This window comes from Stegodyphus dumicola, chromosome X1 (genome assembly GCF_044657685.1).
Source record: "Stegodyphus dumicola isolate Sdum_Otavi_A_Nest chromosome X1, ASM4465768v1".
In the NCBI taxonomy this organism is placed as follows: domain Eukaryota; kingdom Metazoa; phylum Arthropoda; class Arachnida; order Araneae; family Eresidae; genus Stegodyphus; species Stegodyphus dumicola.
In genome coordinates, this window is record NC_140780.1 from 24,317,102 (window position 1) to 24,339,775 (window position 22,674).

The 22,674-nt window shown below is 32.3% G+C and overlaps 1 protein-coding gene across 1 annotated transcript in view; it reads left to right on the forward strand.

The window, feature by feature from the left end:
• The first annotated feature begins 339 nt into the window (after window positions 1–339).
• LOC118185722 (glycine dehydrogenase (decarboxylating), mitochondrial) overlaps window positions 340–22,674 on the forward strand; it is a 106,495-nt gene continuing 84,160 nt past the window's right edge. Inside the window, exons 1-2 of the mRNA XM_035355625.2 lie at window positions 340–661; window positions 20,571–20,649. Of these exons, the coding sequence (XP_035211516.2) occupies window positions 428–661; window positions 20,571–20,649 (313 nt within the window). The 5' untranslated portion in view covers window positions 340–427. The remainder of the gene's footprint in view (window positions 662–20,570; window positions 20,650–22,674) is intronic.

The following is a 22,674-nucleotide window of genomic DNA, read 5'->3' on the forward strand; positions in this document are numbered from 1 at the left end:
TAATTCCAGTGATTGGTGGGAAAGCCGAAAGGTTTACTAAACGCTTTTCCTTATATAATTTCACAATTTTTAATCATGACTTTCCGTTATTTTTCCATTTATTTATCGAAAACAGGTTTTATCAAAATAAGAAACCGATTTTTAGTAGTTGTAAAATTTTATCCTTTCCAAATGCCATCAAAGTGATAATTTTGAACTCGACTGCTTTGGCGTTGCGAAATAATGTGCGTGAACATGCTACTGTTTAAACTTGATTCAACAGAACGATAAAAATTCTTCCCTAGCTTTTACAATGTCAAGATTTTCTTATCTTTAAACGTTATCTTCGCAGCCAAGGAGGCCAAATAATATTTGTCATACTCACATTCGACAGGTTTTTCAGTATCTATGCCAAATAGATTCCAAAACCAGTAGATTTTTCAGTAAAATGCAGCGTATACTTGTCGAAAACCCACTGCTTCGATTAGCAGGCAAAAAAATGTTTCGGCATACTACTGGAATACATTTTATCTTGAAGTATCGTGTTAATTACTTCTGTTCTAAACCTAAAATTTCAGAAGCTGTAAAAGCACTTTTACCTACTCATGATGAATTTAGCGTCCGGCATATTGGTCCACGAGCGGCGGATCAGAAAATTATGCTGAAGGAATTGGGATATGAGGTAATACTTATCAAGTATATTTCTTATTGTTTTAAACATATAAGTTATCCTACTACTTTGCCTCATTGTAATTCTATTACCTAACGCAATATTTATTATAACTATGTTTATCAGTACATTATAACTTTAAACAAAATGCTTGTGAATAAAAACTAGATTTCATACTTATGTTAGAAGATCTTAATTTTAAAAGTATGACTAAGGTTACCAGAAATTTGAAGCATAGGAAATGAAACAGAGGAGCTTTTAAAGGACTTAACCAATATTTCGATTCTAAACATACTCTGTAAAATAAAAATTATTTTAAAATGATAAAATTAAACGGACATGTGCAGCAAATAAGGTGAAAATAACAGACATACTCAAGTAACATAGACAATAAAATAAAACAATAACAATAAAAATGGCTAATTAATATTTATGATATCAAAGAAAGGTTTTCCTTTGTCATTATCATTTTCTAAGGTCATGAGTTCAAAAAGTTCAGTATGTTATTAGTATCTGTATTAAGACTTGAAATAATTTTCTCAGATCAAGTCTCTAATTCAGCTGTTGCCCTATTCCGGTCTATCTCAATTTTTCAGTGAAATCAAAATTGAAACCAAAGTGCACCCGGGCTTCAAATGAGACAAACTCCGTTATACACCTGAATTGCAATATTAACGGAGATTAATATTTATGATAATTAATTTAATATTTATGATATTAAAGAAAGGTTTTTATTTGTTATTATCATTTTCGAAGTTATCAGTTCAAAAAATTCAGTATGTTATTAGTATCTGTATTAAGACTTGAAATAATTTTCTCAGATCAAGGCTCTAATTCAGCTGTTGTCCTGTTCCTGTCTATCTGAATTTTTCTGTGAAATCATAATAGTAACCAAAGTGCAGGGTTTGAATCCCATGTAAGGATTATTCTTATGTTCTTTTTACGCCTTCTCGTGAGCGTAATATCAGTCCATTCTTAGTGGTATACCCTGTATAACGTTCTCAATGATGAGACGGCTGTATATCTGATCGGTTCGGCTATTCTAAACAAATGCGGAGAAGTATGTGTGTGGCTGTTTGGAAAAAAAAAAAAAAAAAAAAAGAGATGAAAATAAATCTTACCTTTTATTCTCTGTATCATGTCTTATTATTATGAAATATTATCATTTCTTTTATTTCACTTATTGCTTTTCGAATTTACGTTAATTTATTATTAAGTTACTGCTTTTAATTAATTAATTAATTAATTATTGCCATTTGTTTTATTTCACTTAATGTTTTCGAATTTATGCTAATTTATTATTAATTTACTACATTTTATTTCATTTTTATGATATTTAAACCATTATTTACTTAATTATTATTAAATTAATTAATTAATGTTTTTATCCCTTTATATTTGATTTTTCATTATTTATTACTTTATCTATTAATTTATTTATTTATTTTTCGTTCCCGTTTCTTTCGTCAGTATGTAAAATTCCAGCATTTCTAATGTTAGAAATTAAGTCGTGACTGTAGGATTAGAACAAGTTTACAGCTTTTTCATATACGAGCGATAAAAAACGGATTTTTCGTAAATTAAGCAAATGAGAATAAAGATAGGATAACAAAAGCAATAAAATATTAAACTGATTCATAAATTACATACATGCTTTCAGAAAACAGAGCTACCCTAATCAGTCTGTCGATAACATAAACAGATAAAAATTACACAAAACTGATAAATTAAGTAGAAAAATGTAGCTGAAGTTTAGCATGAACATTTCTTATTGCTTGAGCTGAAGGATTTCATGAATTGCAATTAAAAAATTATATGACACTGGAGGAGTACAAACATATTAAGAATTCTAAAAATATTTAAATATCAAAAACTTTATCTAATAGTAATATTAAAAACATTAAATTAAAATTTACGCTTATTTAAAAAATCGTTTTAAAAATTTAACTAAACGAAAATATCATTATCGTAATTTTAATTTCAAGCGGTTGCTATGGTGATAATTTTCCTAAAGAATAAGGACAACATTGTTTATAAGAATGTAAGTTGATGGATGGATTTGAAGTATGTTAAAGTCCTCGGAAAGGGTAAATAATTGTAAATATTTATTGGTAAAATTGTTGACCACAACACCATATACGGAAAATAGCGATTTCTTTTGAGGTCACAAAAAGCCAGTACACAAAAGGAACATTTTTTTTTTTCCCTCCAAACATAATGTGTATCGAAAAATCTGAAATCGCGAAACTGTGATATGTCCCAGAAAATGGGCGAAAGCTTGATTCTAATAATAAGCAAATCTGTGAAATTTCGTGAATTCAGGGAAATTTCTTTCTTCTAATTTCAATTTATGCGAAATTTTATTAAATGTATCTAACACTAGTCTTACGAATTGTTTGAGTTGAATGTTCTCTGTTTTCCTCTTGAGATTAAAAATAAACTTGCAGGGAAATTATACCATGTGTAAATAACATCAGTACACCTAACATGATAAATTAATTTAAAAGACTCGGTCGCTGATTTTGTTTACATTAGTATTAACTATACCAGTGTTCAAATTTTATCTGCCGCTAGAATAATTGATAATTGATTAGCGCAATTTATTTACTAATTACCCTTACAAATAAATTATTATGCAATATGCATCAATCAAGCAAAATAGAATTATGACTGTAGAATATAAATTGTTTACAAAATAGTTTCCATATCACCATTTCAGACCATTACATCCGATGAATTTGTAATTTTTATTGTGTCCATTTCCTTATTTTACAGGCCCACCAGCGGCCGAGCGGTAAGTCGCTGAACACTGGTAGTTCGGTCCGAGGTTCGAATCCCGCGAACGGGCCGGCTGCATGGGCGTTTTCGTGGTTTTCCCCATGTGTAACGTGTATACGAGCCAGTTTCCCTTAGAAAGTCCTCCACGAAGGCATCCCTCCCCTTAGGCAGATAGCCCTCGTGTGCTTTGCCGTATTCTCAATACACACACACACACCTTATTTTACATACTGTGCAATATTTAATTATAATTAATAGGCAAATACTATAGGCAACTTTCGAATATATGTAATGTATACATTAATAAATACATGTAAAATATATTTATTAATGTAACTTACATTAATAAATACATTTTTTTAAAAATTTGGTATTCAGTAGTATGCTCTATATGAAAACACAATATACGTCCCTGGAGCCATTATCCATTAGTCCTCCTTTAAGGCATCTCTACTTTTAGGCAGACAGTTCTTGCGTGCTTTTCCTTAATTAAATACACCAATTCTTAATTTCCTTAATTAAATACCAGATCAAAACACTCAGAAAATCCCCCAAGAAAGCATAGCGTCAAAGCGATTTTATGAAACCCAGTATCTTATAACAAACTTATTAACAAAATTTTCTTGCAGTAAATAAAAGTAAACTGCCTATAAGGTTCGCATTACTGGAAGCATCTTTACAGAGATAACTCCGGGTTCTGCTCAGTAATTGTACATTCTCAATTGCCCAGTAGTTGAGACTGATGAATGCTGAGAGTTTGACTTGGATTCGATCCCAGCCGATCGTTCATTAGCGGTCGAATGGTAAAGCTGCTGAACACTAGTAGTTCGACGTGGGTTTCATTCCAGGCAAGCAGTTTGGCTGAGTGGGCGTTTTTCTAGTTTTCGCCATGTGTAACGTAGATACGAGCCAGTTTCCCTTAGAAAGCCACGAAGGCATCTTTTCCTTGTGCAAAACCCCAACGTGCTGCTTTGCTGTAATCAAATAAACCAAACCGATCCTAGGCTATTAGGATGGCTGTATGGTTCGTTTTCGCGGTTTTCTCCATCTGTAATGCGAATATAGGCCAATTAATTTTAGAAAGTTCTCCACGAAGGCAATCCTCTCTTCAGGCAAGTTAGCCGTCGGGGGCTTTGCTGTATTCAAATAAGCAAGCCTAACCGCTTTCTATTATACGATGATGACCTTTTTCTCTGAAGATTTATTCCATACATCGTCGTTCTCAATTTTATAAATGTCTAGAGAGAAGCGTTTACAAATATCAGTACGCTGTCAAATAATTCTACAAAGTTTCTAGCAATAGTGGCAGAAAGGGACAAAATCACGAAACCTGTACATTCTTAATAACTGAACTAAATGAATTAAATACATTTCATTGTTATTTTTAAAGAAGAAAATTGCATAAGTAATATTTCCGTGTAGTTAGTTTCGTTGGCATTAGTACTGTTTTATTGAATAAAATATTTTCTAACACCACATATATGGACCTTGGTTACAGTTATTCCTGCATCATTCTAATTTCAGATTATAGTCTAGGTCCTAATAGAAAGGTCCAAAATAGTCCAGTATGGCACAATAGTAGAATGACTTTTGACTACTTTTGGCTGACTTTTGACTACTTTTGGCTGACTTTTGACTAAAATGTTCTTTCATCTTTGTATAGTACTAATTATGTTAAATAACTTGAATACCGTTAAAAATATTTGGTGTTTAGGGGTAAGCACAATTTAGATAACTGCTAACAATCTCTTAAAAACTGCGAGTGGTAAACCTACGGTTCCAAGTTAAGAAATAAAATTAATAAAGTGAACTTACAGATTGTGGCAGTTTTTGTCACATGATACATTTTAGAAAAATGTATGCAATTTTCTTCTTGCAAAAATGGCCGTCTCGGAAAAACATCTGACACCTCGAAAGAAAGTTCGCCGTTCAAAATTACTAGGTATTAAAAAAACAAAAAAGGCATATCATAAAATAAAATAATAATGAAAAGAGAAATGCGATCGTAAACAGATTCCAGTTTAAAATCTGATATAATTTAAAGCTTAATTATTACCATAATTAAAGAAGCGATTCCCTAAAATTCAAGAAACGCGATATAAAATTGTACATTTTAAAATGAGGTGTTCAAAATAGAAATAGAAGTGTTAGATAATGAGAAGGGGACTTGTTGTAATAACTTGCAATCGAAAATTAACGTCCCCAACGAAGGTTCTTGCATTTATTTTATAAAGAAAAATTCTGTTGCAGAATGTTCAGATTTGCACTTTTATCCCGGGATCGCTTGCGCACGAGGTTTACAACAAGTATTTTTCTGTCAGTGAAATGGCAAAAATTTTTACTTTGCCAGACACAAAATTCGCGTACTAAAAGCAACATTTTCTTCAAGGTGTAAAGAGGGAAAAACCATTGAACGGCGAAAAATTACCCTGCATCATTAATAAAATTTTAGGGTGGCTATATAAATACTGCTAAAGGCAGATATATACATGCAAGTATATATTTTCGAACATATTAAAAGTCTATATGTAGAAATATAGATTTTATATTCTTCTTTGCAGAAATATTAAAATTTGAAATTTTTCTTTAGTGTAATGCATTTTCCACGCGTCCCCCTGAAACCAAAATTTTTGCTGTTCTGTTTGTTGGGTAGAAGTGACTAAATCATAAATTTTAGACATTTCCTTCAAGGTTAGTTATTTACATTTCGTAACCTTTTTTTTTTTTTTTTTGAAAAAATATAATTGGTTATATTAATAACTAATGTAAAAATTTAAATTTTGTATACTTTTAATAAATTTGTCACATGACCTAAATTGTCATAGTCTGAAAGCCAAATTTATTTCATTCGTTAATCAAAATAGAACCACAGATTTTACACTAACCATTCAAGAGATATTTAGTTGAACAATCCTTTCAAAAGCACTCTGCGTCGGTAGTTACCGAAATCTTTTTCGATAAGAAAAGACTTTCGAAGATAATGTTCAATAAGAAGATTACGTTAGAGGATTAAGATTAGATATGGGGTCGGGCACTGAATACGTGCGAGATTTGCTGAATGTAGTTGGTGCGTTTGACAGCATTTAATCCTTGCAATCCTTTTCACTTTTCAAGTAATCTGAATCTGCATTTGCATATACACATCAAAATGGTTTATTTTGAATTTTAGCTCTGCAGAACTCACATACAATATCAGCATGATAGTTAAAGTTATAATTAATATTAATGTCAAAAGTTTCTGCTTTCTAGAATATGCATAAGGTTCCTAGCTCGATATGAAACTGAAATTAAACCTTGTGTCCTTGCGTGGTATGAATGTTGCAGATATCTTGGTTGACATGTGCAGTAAACACAAATAGATTATTTTTCAGAGGACTCTCTAACAGAGATTTAAACCAAATAATTTGGCAGATAGAAGGTGTATAGCTGAATAGATTGTGAGGAGGTTGCTTATACAGAAGACGAAGGATGAAAAGGTTGCATATACAGTCCGCAAATATTAAATTTACTCATAACAGTTGTCAAAAATGTAACTGGAAAACTTCTTTGAAGTTTTCGAATAATTTACACTTTAGGAAAGTAAAGTTAATGTTAAAATTTTTAATTACGCGCATGCGTTCGTATCCGTTGATTTGGTATCCTTGGTTTCAGTAATCCATGGTATTCCAAACAGGAGAAGAGGGAGGAAATTAGTTTTTTGGTTAAAGCTTAGATGAGAACGGGCTGTAATGTAATGCGCTACAGCAACTCAGAGCTCACTTAGTAATGTATTCCCACAGCATTCGCGATAATGAGTTCAAATTTGTGTTTTCGGAACCCATAAAATCAAATACGAGGAAGAAAGGGAGCACAGAACTAGTCGACCCATAATTTCGTCTGTTTTCTCAGATTACCAGACTTCCTAAGAAAAACTGAATACCTATCTCTGAAAATACTCCCCAGACGCTTGTTTTATTAGTTCATACCCTTACTAGAAAATTATAATGGCAAGGGTTCCTGGCGCGGTTTTCAATAACCACATATTGCTTGATTCATCTGTATCCACACCAATAAGTTCTGGTAAAAGAATGACTTTTACTTCTATCATGTTTAAAACAGAACATTATAACTTATAGAATAGTATCATATTCAGGCAGGAACTGCATGTTTTCATTGGTTAGTTTCTGTTGATAAGACTAAAAGATAAAATCTGTTACCTTCATAATTACGTAAGAGAGAAACAGTATACTCCTGTACTCAGTATGCTTTGCATTTTTTAATTAATAGTACAGCGTGTAATATATTGACAATGATAATGCCTGATTAATTTATTAATTAAACCAGACCAGTTTTATGCATCGTGCTTTATTGATTACTACCTCAAAACGTATTTAATTGTCTATAATCGAGGAATATTGGTGCATATGGAAAGTCTGCAATGAATGATATGAAACTGTTATATTCAAACATTTTTTTGCCTTCCTAGACTACCTACTAATATATTTAAAATGAAAGCACTATGGCTGAGGTTTACATTTTCGTAGGGGTTAACATGGACCGGACATTTCATTTTCATAAGCATTCTAAGTAATTTTTCAAAGCCAAAACGACGATTTTTCCTTTTTCTTTTTTTCTTTTTTTTTGGGGGGGGGGTGTCTGATAGTACGTAAAATAAAAAAAAAGGTAAAAATGGGAATCAGTGTAGATTCTTATATTCCATAATGTTTTATATTGGTGCAGAAAGAAGGAAAATAAAAAATAGAATAATACTTTGTTAATAAATATTACCATGTTTTTCGTTAGACTTAAGTAATAAGAATTTTTGGAGAATCTTAAAAGATTAATTCAGAAGTCAAACAACAAAAATCAGCGTTATATTTAAAAAATTTTCACAGGACTAGTTTCGATGGTTTTACCGAACCATCATCTTCAGCTGCAAAACCGCAAATGAAGAAGATAGGAAATAATGTTTAGATAAGATAAGAAAGCCTGGACAAGAATAAGCAAGTGGCGCCATCTGTTGGCGAAACCAGAACTAAAACATAATTTCTCTAAAAGCCGAAGGCAAATTTGGATTGGAATTAGGATCGTTAACTAGAACAGAAAGATTTTTATGAATGTGAAATGCCTCTAGAAAATCCAGTTCTCCAATGGAAGATGTTTTTTGAATAATTTTGGCAGCAGAAAAATTGAAAGTGTGATTTTCGGACCAACAATGCTGAGCAACAGAAGACTTCTGTGTTTCCTTTTTTCTAACATATGCCTCATGTTCTTTGACGCGAAATTTTAAGGCTCTCTTAGTTTGGCTAATGTAAATTAAACCACACTGGCAAGGAATCCTATAAATACCCCAGGAATTCATATCCGGAATGGGGTCCTTGAGTATAGAAGTTGGAATTTTATTGATGGGAGAGTAAACAACCCGAAAGTTAAATTTCTGCAAAATATGTGCAACTTTATAGCTAATTGATGGAAAGAAGGGAATGAAAACAGAATTTTTATAATCTCCTAAAATAAGAGTGTGGCTTTTAGTGTGTTGAGATGAGAATTTTTTAACTGCTTGATTAATAATGTTGGGTGAAAAGCACCTGTCAATAGCTATTGCTTTTAAATAATTTAGTTCTTCATCAAGGGCTAGTTTGGAGGAGCAAACTTGAAGAGCACGGAAAACATAGGAATAAAATGAAGCTAACTTTTGTTTAGTCGGATGACATGATTTAAAGTGTGGTGGAAGGCAAACCGATGAAGGTTTACGGTAAACTGTAGTACTGAAGTTGGATATGTTACGTGTGACCAGAATGTCGAGAAACGGAAGAGAATTGCAAGTCTCAAGTTCAAAAGTGAACTGAATAGCAGGATCAATAGAATTCATTGTTGAAAGAACTTTATTCAAATCATCTTTATTACCTTCAAACAGGGTAAAAGTATCGTCTACGTAGCGGAACCATGCCGGGAATTTTAAAGTTTCAAACAATTTTGATTCATAATAATGCATGTAGATATCAGCCAGGATGGGACTGAGGGGGCTTCCCATGGCTAATCCCTCAGTTTGCTTGTAATATTTATTTTGGAAAACAAAATGTGTTTGTTTCAAACAGAGTTGAGTGAGAGAAATTAGCTCATCAATTTCGATGCAAGAGAAATGAAATTCGCGAAGTCTGGTTTCTAGACATCTTAATGCACCCTCCACTGGGACATTGGTGAATAATGATTTTACATCGAAAGAAACCATGAGTAAATTACGAGGAGAAATGTTTTTAACCTTTTTTACAAACTCTATTGAATTTTTTATGGTGTAAATGTTATTGTCTAATAGAGTGGAAAATCTAGAAACTAAATATTTAGCTAATGGATACGAGGCGGTACCTAAATTTGATACAATAGGGCGGAAAGGAATACCACTTTTATGAATTTTGGGAAGAGCATATAATCTGGCACAATTCGCAACAGATGGGATAAGTGAATGTTTTAAGTTGCTTGAAATGATTTGCGAAGATTTGATCGCAGTTTTTATTTTGGATAAGTCCGAAGGTGCAGGATCTTTAGGGATAGGATTATATGGTCCTTCGTTTAAGAGTTTAGTGACACCATCGATGTAAGTGTTCTTATCCATGACGACTATCTGGCTACCTTTGTCGGCCTTTGAAATGACAATATCCGGGTTAGAATGAATCTCGCGCATTGTAGCTCTTTCTCTCGCAGTTAGATTTGGTTTCAAAGGTTTATTATTGAAATTCACATTATGAGCGATAAGATGCCTAATCATTTCTTTCTGTGAATCTGAAACTTTACTGAACTTGAAAGCTTTTTCGATAGGAGCCAAAATCTTTGGAATCGAGGGTTTACAGGTTTGTGAGAAGTTAAAATTATATTTTAGAATTCTCTCTTGTTCTTCTGAAAGACTAACATTAGAAATATTAACTATTGGCTTGATGTTTACAATGGGAAGATTTTTTGAACTACTTGAACTGGAAGACTGTAAAAGAAGTTTTTCGAATTTAACTGCAAGGGTGTTTTTATGACGGTTAACTGCATTCTCCGTTCTAGACCAAGACTTTTGTTCAAGGGCAGTGAATTTTGGATATGTTTTAGCGAGTTCCAGATGAAGCTTATAGAGTTCATGTTCAATTTTGGACAATTGTTGACGTGTATCCCTTATCACGGACCGAAGTAAGGCAAGTTTGCAATTTAACAGAATTCTTGAAACGCGACTCGAAGGTTTTTGATTAGATTTGATTTGAATAAAATTGGGGATCAATTTTTTACATTTACATTTAAGTAAAAAGTCAAGATGATTCAGGAATTTTTGCCGTTTCAGGCGTAATTTAGTGAAACGATTAACGGATGAAGGCATGATAAACAATGCAGAAAATCAAACTAAATTAACTGAGCAATAATAAAGTACACACAAAATAGCAGAAAAATCCCTCACTGAAATGAATAGAAAACAAAATGTTTGTAAGCAAAATGCAAGAAATCAGACATGCAAAGCACAATATCCAAATGTACAAAACATAAACATAACTTGAAAATTGCAAAAAATGTACTCACCGAAACTCCTACAATCACAAAATGGCGGCCACACCACGTGCAAAAAAGAAAGCAAAATGTAAGCCTGTTTGGGGCTTCTATAATTAAGACACAATAACACGCCGAATAAATACTAATTCAGAAGTCAAACAACAAAAATCAGCGTTATATTTAAAAAATTTTCACAGGACTAGTTTCGATGGTTTTACCGAACCATCATCTTCAGCTGCAAAACCGCAAATGAACAAGATAGGAAATAATGTTTAGATAAGATAAGAAAGCCTGGACAAGAATAAGTTTTGAAGGTAAGAAAGATGATTTGAATAAAGTTCTTTCAACAATGAATTCTATTGATCCTGCTATTCAGTTCACTTTTGAACTTGAGACTTGCAATTCTCTTCCGTTTCTCGACATTCTGGTCACACGTAACATATCCAACTTCAGTACTACAGTTTACCGTAAACCTTCATCGGTTTGCCTTCCACCACACTTTAAATCATGTCATCCGACTAAACAAAAGTTAGCTTCATTTTATTCCTATGTTTTCCGTGCTCTTCAAGTTTGCTCCTCCAAACTAGCCCTTGATGAAGAACTAAATTATTTAAAAGCAATAGCTATTGACAGGTGCTTTTCACCCAACATTATTAATCAAGCAGTTAAAAAATTCTCATCTCAACACACTAAAAGCCACACTCTTATTTTAGGAGATTATAAAAATTCTGTTTTCATTCCCTTCTTTCCATCAATTAGCTATAAAGTTGCACATATTTTGCAGAAATTTAACTTTCGGGTTGTTTACTCTCCCATCAATAAAATTCCAACTTCTATACTCAAGGACCCCATTCCGGATATGAATTCCTGGGGTATTTATAGGATTCCTTGCCAGTGTGGTTTAATTTACATTGGTCAAACTAAGAGAGCCTTAAAATTTCGCGTCAAAGAACATGAGGCATATGTTAGAAAAAAGGAAACACAGAAGTCTTCTGTTGCTCAGCATTGTTGGTCCGAAAATCACACTTTCAATTTTTCTGCTGCCAAAATTATTCAAAAAACATCTTCCATTGGAGAACTGGATTTTCTAGAGGCATTTCACATTCATAAAAATCTTTCTGTTCTAGTTAACGATCCTAATTCCAATCCAAATTTGCCTTCGGCTTTTAGAGAAATTATGTTTTAGTTCTGGTTTCGCCAACAGATGGCGCCACTTGCTTATTCTTGTCCAGGCTTTCTTATCTTATCTAAACATTATTTCCTATCTTGTTCATTTGCGGTTTTGCAGCTGAAGATGATGGTTCGGTAAAACCATCGAAACTAGTCCTGTGAAAATTTTTTAAATATAACGCTGATTTTTGTTGTTTGACTTCTGAATTAGTATTTATTCGGCGTGTTATTGTGTCTTAATTAATCTTAAAAGATGTTTTATAAAATTATAAAATATTAAATATTGTTAATTTATAAAACTCCATATGATACTGGCACTAAAGTAGAAAAAAGAAATTAAAAGATGTGAGCTTCATTGTATAAAACAAAGAAAAAAACGAAAGTTAAATATTATTAAATATAAATTTTGTACTATAAAATACTAGGAAAAACGTAACTGAATGACCAATACGGCCTTGCAGTTTCTTTTAAAACATTGAAACATAGGGGATGACCTATTCACTATTACCCATTCAGATTTTATAGTTTTAATAAAGTTACAAATTTGAAGCCCACCAATGGCCAAGTGCCAATGGCCACCAATGGCCCAATGGCCACTAATGGCCCACCAATGGCTCACCAATGGCCCACCAATGGCCAAATTTGAAGCCCACCAATGGCCAAGTGGCTGAAAATATGGGCTGGCAGTATATGGATATTAGGCAAAACAAAACGCTGAAGGCTGAAGTCGCTAAAGGCTTGTAGTTCGAGCTGGATGTGATTCCTTGCGAACGTGTTGATTGCATAGGTGTTTTGTGGTTTTTACCATGTGTAACTTAGATAGGAGCCAAGTTCCTTTAGAAAGTCTTACGAAGGCATCTCCCCCCTTTCGCAGATAACCCACGCGTGCTTTGTCATAATTAAACCAAACCAAAATTACAGATTTCTTTATTCTTTGAATGAAAATTTGTAAAAAAGTCTACATAAATCTAAATTATTTTTAGCAATTAGACTATCAAATATGCATAACTTATGAAGACAAGCTTATCTTTAATTCCTCATATCTAAAGCAAGGAACTTATCAATTATAAGCGATATAACTTGAAGGGGAAATGTAATTTAATTCAATACACACAAAACACAGCGGGGGAAAATATTCCTTTTTGTTTACTTTACTAGCTAATATACTTTTGAAATGATTCCAGAGTAGAAAATTTTTGTACCAACACTTGCAAAACGAGTATCTGCACGGGAAGTAAATAAAAATACTATTGAAAACAGAAACTTCTATACACACTGAATTAAAAAAAAAGTACTTTGAAACACTTCAGTTTCACTGCATCTTAAATCACCATGGTGAGCCATTATAAAATCTATGGCTACTTTTGAATGCATTTCGCGAATTGCAGTGTCTGGATAATTAAAATTCGGACAAAGTAACGTGATGATTTACCCGTGTTTCGTCAATTTAAATAATATTCATTCTTCATTAGTATGCACTGCAGATATTTTTAAGTTTTTAGCATTAAGATAAATATATTTCGTATTCCTTTTTACTTCCCCAAGAGAAATTTTACTTTTTCCTTCATTTAGAATTCAGATTAATGAAGATCTGAAATCTGTTTTTGTTCTTCGCATTTTGGAAAATAATGAATAGAGATTAACAAAGCAATAACCTCATGCGTGGCGTAGATTTTAGTCAAGACTCTATCGATTTCAAGGGTAAACAGGTACAGGTCCTTCTTCATCAGGAATTCCCTTCATTTACTTCTTGATGAAAAGGGATCTGTACCTGTTTGCCCACGAAATTGATTGAGTCTTGAGTAAAATCTACGCCAAACATAAGGTTGTTGCTCTGCTGATTTTATGTTTTACTTTGGCGTATTTCTCTTCTCTTTTTATATGAATAACGCTTCAGTTACTTTATTTTAGGGCACTAGATTCTTAAAATTGTTTAAAAAATTAATATTGCAGTAAACTCCTGAAATTTCTAAAAAGTTTTAATGACTGAAAGGGAAAGTGAAAGAGGCTTAATGAAAGAAAACAAGAGAAACAAATAGAACACAAAAGCCTCCCAGTTGGTATAGTGGTCAGGGAAGCTGACTGCGATGCCGAAGGGCCTGGGTTCGAATCCCGGAGAAGGCATGGTTGCAACTGCTCGTCCATTCATAGGAAAGGCAATGGTAGCCCACCTATTAGATGCCCCCATAATAAGGAGACCACCACATCTGACCTTGTATAGATTAATGGACTGGGTTACATTTGTAACTATTCACAATCTACCATTGGAAAAAGAAAAAAATAGAACAAAATAAATAAATAAATAAATGTTTTCCCGGAAAACCAGAGGCATATTGCCTTAAGTATCCTCCAGCAGATGATCGAATCCTTCAATCATTTTATTTTCTCAAGACGAGAAAGGTTGCTTAATATGTACCAGAGAATTAAACCAATGTTGCAGTACCGAAAGTAGGAACGCATACTTTAAACACCATCTCCTTTATCCGGTCTTTGAATTTAGGTCCTCCAGTTTCGAAGCTGCTTACAGAACCTGTAACAGAATAAATTAATATATTAACAAATTATGTGATTAATAAATAATTACTAATTTAATTAATAACATATATATAATAATAAAATAATTTCGACGAAAGGAAGTAAGCATAAAGCAATAAATGAGACGTTCTACCGATGACAGGACAGGAAAACAACGTTTTTAATATTTTATGAATTGGTGAATACGGTTATGTAAACATCAATTACTTCGTGTCAGCTGATTTGTTGAACCCCAAATTTTATTCCATTTGCTTTCCTAAGTTGCGGAATATTTGATGAATTCCTGAACAGTATATGAGCATATTTTAGTCTTCTCCTCTAAAATAGTTAATACCACAACAGATGCAATATACTGGTGTTCAAAAGTAAAGTACAATAATTGAAATCAAAATAAAGCTATGGTAAAGGACAAAAGATGCGTAGACCATAACATTAATTAATATTTAACCTGCTGCAGCTCCACATTCAATAGACTGGTTATTTATAGTTTCGTTCTCATTACAAGTATAGGCAATTTTCTTCATTCAGATTCAGGCACACTTTTTAATCTTTTGCACTCATATTTTTATTTATGAACACTTTCAATACACTCGGAATTTTTTTTCATATTCTATCAAGATGGAAACACATTACAGCTCAACTTACAAGTGTAGTAATATTTTAAAAAAAAATTATTTCTACCCTTGGGCAGTCTAGTTCACGTCTGTAGATGTTTCAAAATTCAGCCGGCGGGGCAAGTGGCGAAAGACACCTGGGACACTGCGATCAGGCTTCTGTAGCTATTACTTAAACTTCCTCCATAAAGGATTGTCAAAACAAATGTATTTGTAAGTTCTTGGAATTCACTGAAAGATTATGTCTTAGTTATTATTATTTTACAAAAAATATATTGCAGCTAGGCCTTTAACAAAATTTTCTTCATTACCAAAACTGTCTCACTTTCATTACCTCAATTTTCTCACTTGACTTTGTTACCTATTATTTCGCCTCTATTATTCGCCTTGACTTTATCACCTATTGTTATTCACGAGGTGTATCACCCTTATTTATTACATACGCAGTTGGCTCTAGGGCATCACCTTAAATGTGTTGGCAAAGGGTTCTGAGTAGCTAAGGCGAGTTTTGCAAAGTAATGATCCTGATCCTGAAGCTTCTGTTGTTTACTGTAGCTGCTATCCCTTCCCTACCACTTCAAAATACACACCATCAGCAGGCGGAAACAAAAATACTTCATGCGAGAGTCTGGTAAAAAGTAGGATAGGGACATAGTACGAGTGAAAAGGATTAAAGAATGTTTAGAATATCACATACAAGCTCTTATAGATTGACACCAGTTCTGCATTTGTTTACAAAATGACAAAATATTTGAATTAAGTTAATGCTTGGACAACTATTACTAAATGTTGGTTATGGTTTCTAATTTTAAATGTTATTTTAAGTCTTTTTTAAAGAGTTTCTGCTATTATGATAACTAGATTTTGACTGCAGTCGAATCATACTTATCTTTTAAGGGTTCATTCAGAAAATATTCTTTAAAACGTATGCTAGGTCTCCGTATGAAACACGAGGCTGGACTTGACAGGTATTTAACATTGTATAGACTTCCAAGGAACACATTATTTTGCTTATTTCTCTGCTTTTATTTTAATATTTTTAATTAAAAAGTGCCAGCTCTCTTTTTATATGTGCCTATATTTTCGTACTCAGACTGCTACAAGACGACGTTATAAACGTTATGGATGATAACCATGGACTCTATGTCTGCTATCAATTATTATCATTCCATTGATTTGGATGCATTTGTTCTTGAAATTAATCAACATTTTACTGGTACAGAAACTGGCGAAATTGCTCACTGAGTACAACCGATCTAATATCATACATAGCAGTTAAGTCAAATTATCTGAAGAATTAAAGCATTAGAAACTAAAACTAACTTAGAAAATAAGCTCAGATAAAGAATATTTCTTTCAAATGATTCAAAATTGCAAAATTGTAGTAGAAAGGCTAAAGTTAAGAATTAATAAAGAAAATCCATGATTAGTTTCCAAAGAATCTATAAAACTGCCTTTCATTTTTTTAAGTTTCCTTCAAGTACGCAAACGATATTACGCCAGATGTAAAAGACAGGTGTATGTAAATAATAACGCATACTAATATTTTTAGGTAGCATTATAAATGGAATGTATTCAGTGACTGCCTTATGTACAACAGAACTGTCAAGATGGACCAATTCTTTATTACTCAGTCAAAACTGAAAATTTTACGATGACTTTGTCTTTCCGTAAGGAAAAGTTCCTCTCAAAGAGTAGAAGAATATTCTTAGACGATTTTGTTCAAGTTCTAAATTTAGTAACAGTGTGTAGTTACTTTTGTTTGCTGTGATTCTAGAGTGTGGAGAACAGCTTTAAGAAAAAAGATTAATTCATATATTCGTCACGGAATTCAAAAAGAATTTTACCAAGAGCTGAGCGTGGTTACAGAATTAATAGCTATGAAGCCTGTCTCGTAAATACGGGGTTTCTCCCGCATGATCTTATTTGATCTTCTTGTTTTACACGACACAAAAGTCGAAGATAATATCAACAGACTTATATTCGATACCAAGGTGTCCCTCAACCTGCTGATCATTTTCCAATTCAAAATAGTATAATTTCAATAATTCTGTTGAAGATAAGTTTTCAGTTGTGTGTTACGGAGGTGGCACTAAAATTTACTAATTGAATTGGACTAATTTATACCATTTTTCATTGAGGCTCTGAACTGGAAAAGAAACTCTTTATAATTCACCATGAATACAACGTTTTCCAAGCCGAATTTATTGTGCATTAGCGAATCAGCTAAGGGAATATCTAATCATTATTTGTTAATTTGGAACTTGTTTGATTTCTTAGACATCTTACTTATTCTAGTCTATATTTCAGAACATTTTACACTGTTTACGTTAGTATTTCCACTTAATTCTGCTCTTGAAAGAAAAAATCATTGCCTGTGGCAAAGAAAACCTCCTTTTATTAACTGCCATGATCTTTTTTCAGGTGAGGAAAATGCTGTCAAATTTTCATCAGATTATTATGTGATTTCATGCCAATATAACTTTACATAGGTTTATTTTTGATGCATGTGAGACTAAAAAAATTATTTGCTTTAATTATATTTAAACATTTTTTATGTAAGGAATTCATTTTTATCATTAGTGCAAGCACTAATTTATATCTTTCTGTGCTGGGATATGTAGTAAAATACCTAGTATCCTACGCAGATATGAGCAGGAACCTATATATTTATAGGCGCAGTCTACCGAAAAACTCAAAAGTTTCTGCATTTCGGCTTATAGAAATTGAACTACAGATGAGACTCATATCCAATATATTTATAAAAGCTTATCTCCCACTTTTCCAAAATAAGCAAGAAAATCGAACCTAATCGAACCTAACTCACTTACTCTAGCTTAGTAATAACTTGCAGGCATTTCAGAAGCAGAACTTTCGCTTAAAATCTCAGCTATTACGTTATTTTATTTTGTTTTCTAAAGGAAATTTAGTCATAAAATCATTTTCTAACGAATGAAGGGATAAATGAAACTTATTTACCAGGGCTTAGTGGATAAAAATGGCGTACTGCGATTTCCATTCTTCTGGTATGCTAGTCTTGTTCACATTCCCATACAAAAGTAAAAATGACAGAACATTAATTCTATGATTGCATAAAACAGTGAAATTTTCTCACCTGAATATACAGCCAAGATTACATTATACACAGAGTGCTTTTCTTATTTTCAAACAACCGTTGAAGTATGCGAAGTTTGCATCAAGACTGGTGAAAGATGGCAGATCTTTATAAATGTTAACAAGCTGTGCTCTTCCTTTGAAATTTTAAAGAAAAGGTAGACTCGCAATGAATAACTATTTGTTAGAAATAATTCTTAACTGGCCAATTTTTGATACCATATTTTACTGTTTTATTCCTTGCAAAGTGATGTGAAACATGACCAGAAACATGACTTTGCAAGTTTATAAAATGGTAATTGATTTACTCTTGCTGCTGCTGTTCTGAAGATGATCCCCAAATGGACTAATAGTTTCTATTCTTGTTTTCATTGTATTTAGCGTTTTTAGTTATTCCAATCCAATGCATTCTTATTCCAAATTTGTAGAGTAAAACAGAAGCTGTGAGAGGAATAAATTGTACATTTTTGCGTTAGATCATTTGAATCAGCCATCCACTTAACACCTTCCCAAAGGGATTTAAGTAAAAAATTTCATTATCTAACTCAAAAAATCTAAAAGAACAGGTAAATGCCAGGTTTTTATTAATGACTGTTGTTGGAATAAGGTTGTTCTTTAAGACAGTAACAAAGTAGAGTACTTCTTCTTGGAGGTGTTTTGTATTATTACAGATTCTTTTAATTCTAAGTTGTGCATTAATTGTATTGACAATGACCCTTTTAGAAATATTAGAATTCCAGTTAGTTAATTTAAGTGTTGGAAAGTTGAAATCTCTGCGATCTAAAAGATTGTAATCTAGAATATGCAAATCAAGGTAAACTGTATCATTTTGAACAGTATTAGTAGTATTAAGTTTGAGGCAAGAAGGGTAGATATTAGCTTTTTCAATTTTGTTGAAGTTGTTGAAGGCAATTACATCATCCATATAACGAAAGATGTGTTGGTAATATTTTTTATCTTCAATTTTTAGTGAACGTATAAAAGTAAATTCTTGTGTGAAAAGGAATAGTTCACAGATTGCGGTTGAAAAAGTTGCCGCCAATAGGTATTAACTGTATTTGTTTAAAGATGTTGTTATTAAATTGAATATAATTGCTAAAAAGAACGCTTGAAAGAAAAAGTTGCCAATCTTCAGTAGATAATATTGTAGTTATCTTAAGAAATAAATTAGGGAGAGCAAGCTACTATGAATTTCTTCAACTGGTAAAGTAGTATAAAAGTTCTCAAAATCGTAGCATTAGATATGTTCTATTTTAAGTAAATTTAAGGTCTTAAGAATTTGTTCCTTGCTTGAAAATCATCCAGTTGCAATGTTGATCTTTAAAATCAAAATTATTGATAACATCTCGAATGAGATGAAGTTTTTACGCAAAGAGATAATCTATTTCCTTTAAATAACTTGTGGTACTGTTGGCTATGTATCTGAATTTAACAGGAGTCTTATGAAATTTTGGAAGTGCATAGAGATTTGAAAACCTGTTACTAAATTTGTTGGGACGGATTTTAAGTCTTTTATGAAGTGCATTAAATTTATTGAAAAGTATTTTAGTGCTGGTAGAGACTTTTTGATAGGTGCAAGTGCTATATAATTCTTTATGCAGAATGTTGTAATTTTTTTTTTTTTTTTTTTCAAATGACTTTGAAATTGTTACTAGCTTTGTCGATTTTGGTGATGATAAAGCTTTCTTGCAGTTTATTAATATGAGATTCTAGATGCCTTTGATTGTGGATGTGACTGAAACTAGGTAGCCTAAAAAGCTTAAGTTTAAAATCTTTAATAAGAGTTGCTTTCCATTCAAGAAATCTTGTCGTGGGCAAGTTGATGTTATTAGTAGCCAAAATAATGAATCTATCAACATCATTGCTGAACTGTTTTAAGCAATAGTGTTTATTAAGACTGAAAGTTGGTCAAAATTTGGTACCTAGTTGCATGAGTTCTCGCAGTTGCACATCTTCAGTGATATTAAGATCTCCTGTGATAATATATTGGTGAAAAGGATCTACAAATTTATTGTAAACAGGAAGAAGCTGGCAATTTCATAAGCTATCGGCTACTACATTGTGGTGGTTAATTTATGCTATGGTGGTTATTTAGCTAGATTCATATAAACTACAGATTTTATTGCAATATATAATATATAGTATACTTCAATGTTGTTTAAAATATGCAATACATTCCACTAATTTGTAATATTATAACATCTTTTCAGAAAATCGATGATCTCATAAATTGCACTGTGCCATCAAACATAAGATTTAACAGACTTCTTGATCTCGACCCTCCAAAAGGTAAGCATATACGATTTCTATTAAATTTGACTTCCAGAATGAATCACTTCTCAAATGCTTGTTTACCTCTAACTTAATCTTCCACTTTTACCAAATCTGGCCATGTCACATAGCCATGGAACCACACGTGACTTTTTATCACACAGTGTGCGTCAAGTGGAAATAGGTTGACTGAGTTTCTTTTTGCATGATTGTACAAAAGGCAAAAGGGGGGAAATTTGGAAGTTTTTTCAGCTACTTAATTAGATATATGCTGACAGACTGTCGAATTAAAACGTAAATTTAATGCTTGTGATAACTAAATGAGTTTTAGAATTCTTAATTTAAATGCTAAATTTGAGTCGTATTACAAAGAACTTGCGCCACAGAATCCGGTATTGAACAAATAAAGGCTGACTGCATAAATGCTGTGGATTTGTGTTATAACTGTATAACTTTGGTGCGTGGTTCTATTGCGGGAAGTGATATTAAACTACTGTTTATACTATATATTGAGCTGCAGAGTTGTTGCTTCGAGAAAAAAAAAAGAAAGTTTTGACCAATTGTGTAAACCTTATATAAGATGGCCAACGGCCAACTATTACATTTCTCACATGAAAATTTCAGAAGTTATTTTTAAGTTTGTGTTAAAAAAAAAAAAACAGTTTGTTTTGGAGTCTCGAAAGTTACGTGTTATAAGAAAATATACTTCTGTTAAAAGTAGATAATTTTAATTGCACATTATTTTTCTAATAAAAAAACAGTTATTTGTTTGTCATAATACTGTGCTCAGTAAATACTGCTGATTTTTTGTCGTTGACGAAAAGAGTATGTTACTTTTATTTTACTTTAAATATTTTAACATCATGAAAATAAAGTAAAATTAGCAAGTGCAGTATCAAGAATATAGAAATACGTGTAGAAAATTTCAGGATCAGGAATCAAATAGTTATAAAGATAATGAGCTTTAAAATGTATTGCATTTTTGGAATATTTTGTTATTTGAAATGCATTTGACCTCTTAAAACACTAGAAGCGCCAGAGCAGTCATTTTGACTGCTTTCGTCATTTGACCTCGGTTTCCTTAAAAACCCTTTATCTTAAGAAGTCACAAATTTTGGTATTTTCCTAAAATATGTCGAAAATTATTGGTATCGAATATAAATCGAATGAAATTAAAATTAACGGAGATATTATTAGTTATACCTAAAAGCGCCACGAACAGTCATAATGACTGCTATTAATACTGGGTAGATTTATATGGTATTCTCGCTCAGAAAATATTTTTCTTGGAAAACCATCTGGCGTACATATACATTCCTTTCATTCACTGATTATTTACAGAAGGAATTACATTATTTTACAGAAGAATTACATTATTTTCCGAGAAACAATGTCTCGCAATCGTTTTCGAGACTTTATGAAATATCTAAGATTTGACTTGAAGTCAACTAGGACTCAGCGTTTAGAAAGTGATAAGTTTGCACTTTTTTTCCGATATTTGGAATAAATTTATACGGAACTGTGCGATTTCCTATAAACCAGGAGAAAATCTAGTTGTTGGATGAGCATTTATACAGTGTATGCCGAATAAACCGGATAAATTCGGTATCAAATTTTGGATATTAGACGATGTAGACTCGAAGTATATGTCAATACTTTTCCATATTTTGGAAAAAATACATCGAGAAGTGAAACTGAAAGTCTTCCTGAAAATGTAGTAATGCGTCTTCTAAGCCATTATCTGAATTCAGGTCGAAATTTGACAACGGACAATTATTTTTCCTCACTATCATTAGCTAGAAGACTTAAAATGAAAAACACAAGTTTTGTCGGCACACTAAGAAGACATCGACAAGAAATTCCGCATGAAGTAAGGAAATCAAAAACCCGGCTATTTGAAACAGTTTTGCTAAAAAATGGTGAAACTACGCTCACCGTCTATCAAGGAAAAAGGAATAAAAATGTCCTACTACTAAGTAACTTACATCCAAAAAGTGTAACTATAGGCTCACAAAATAAGAAAAAGCTTCCAGAAACAGTAGA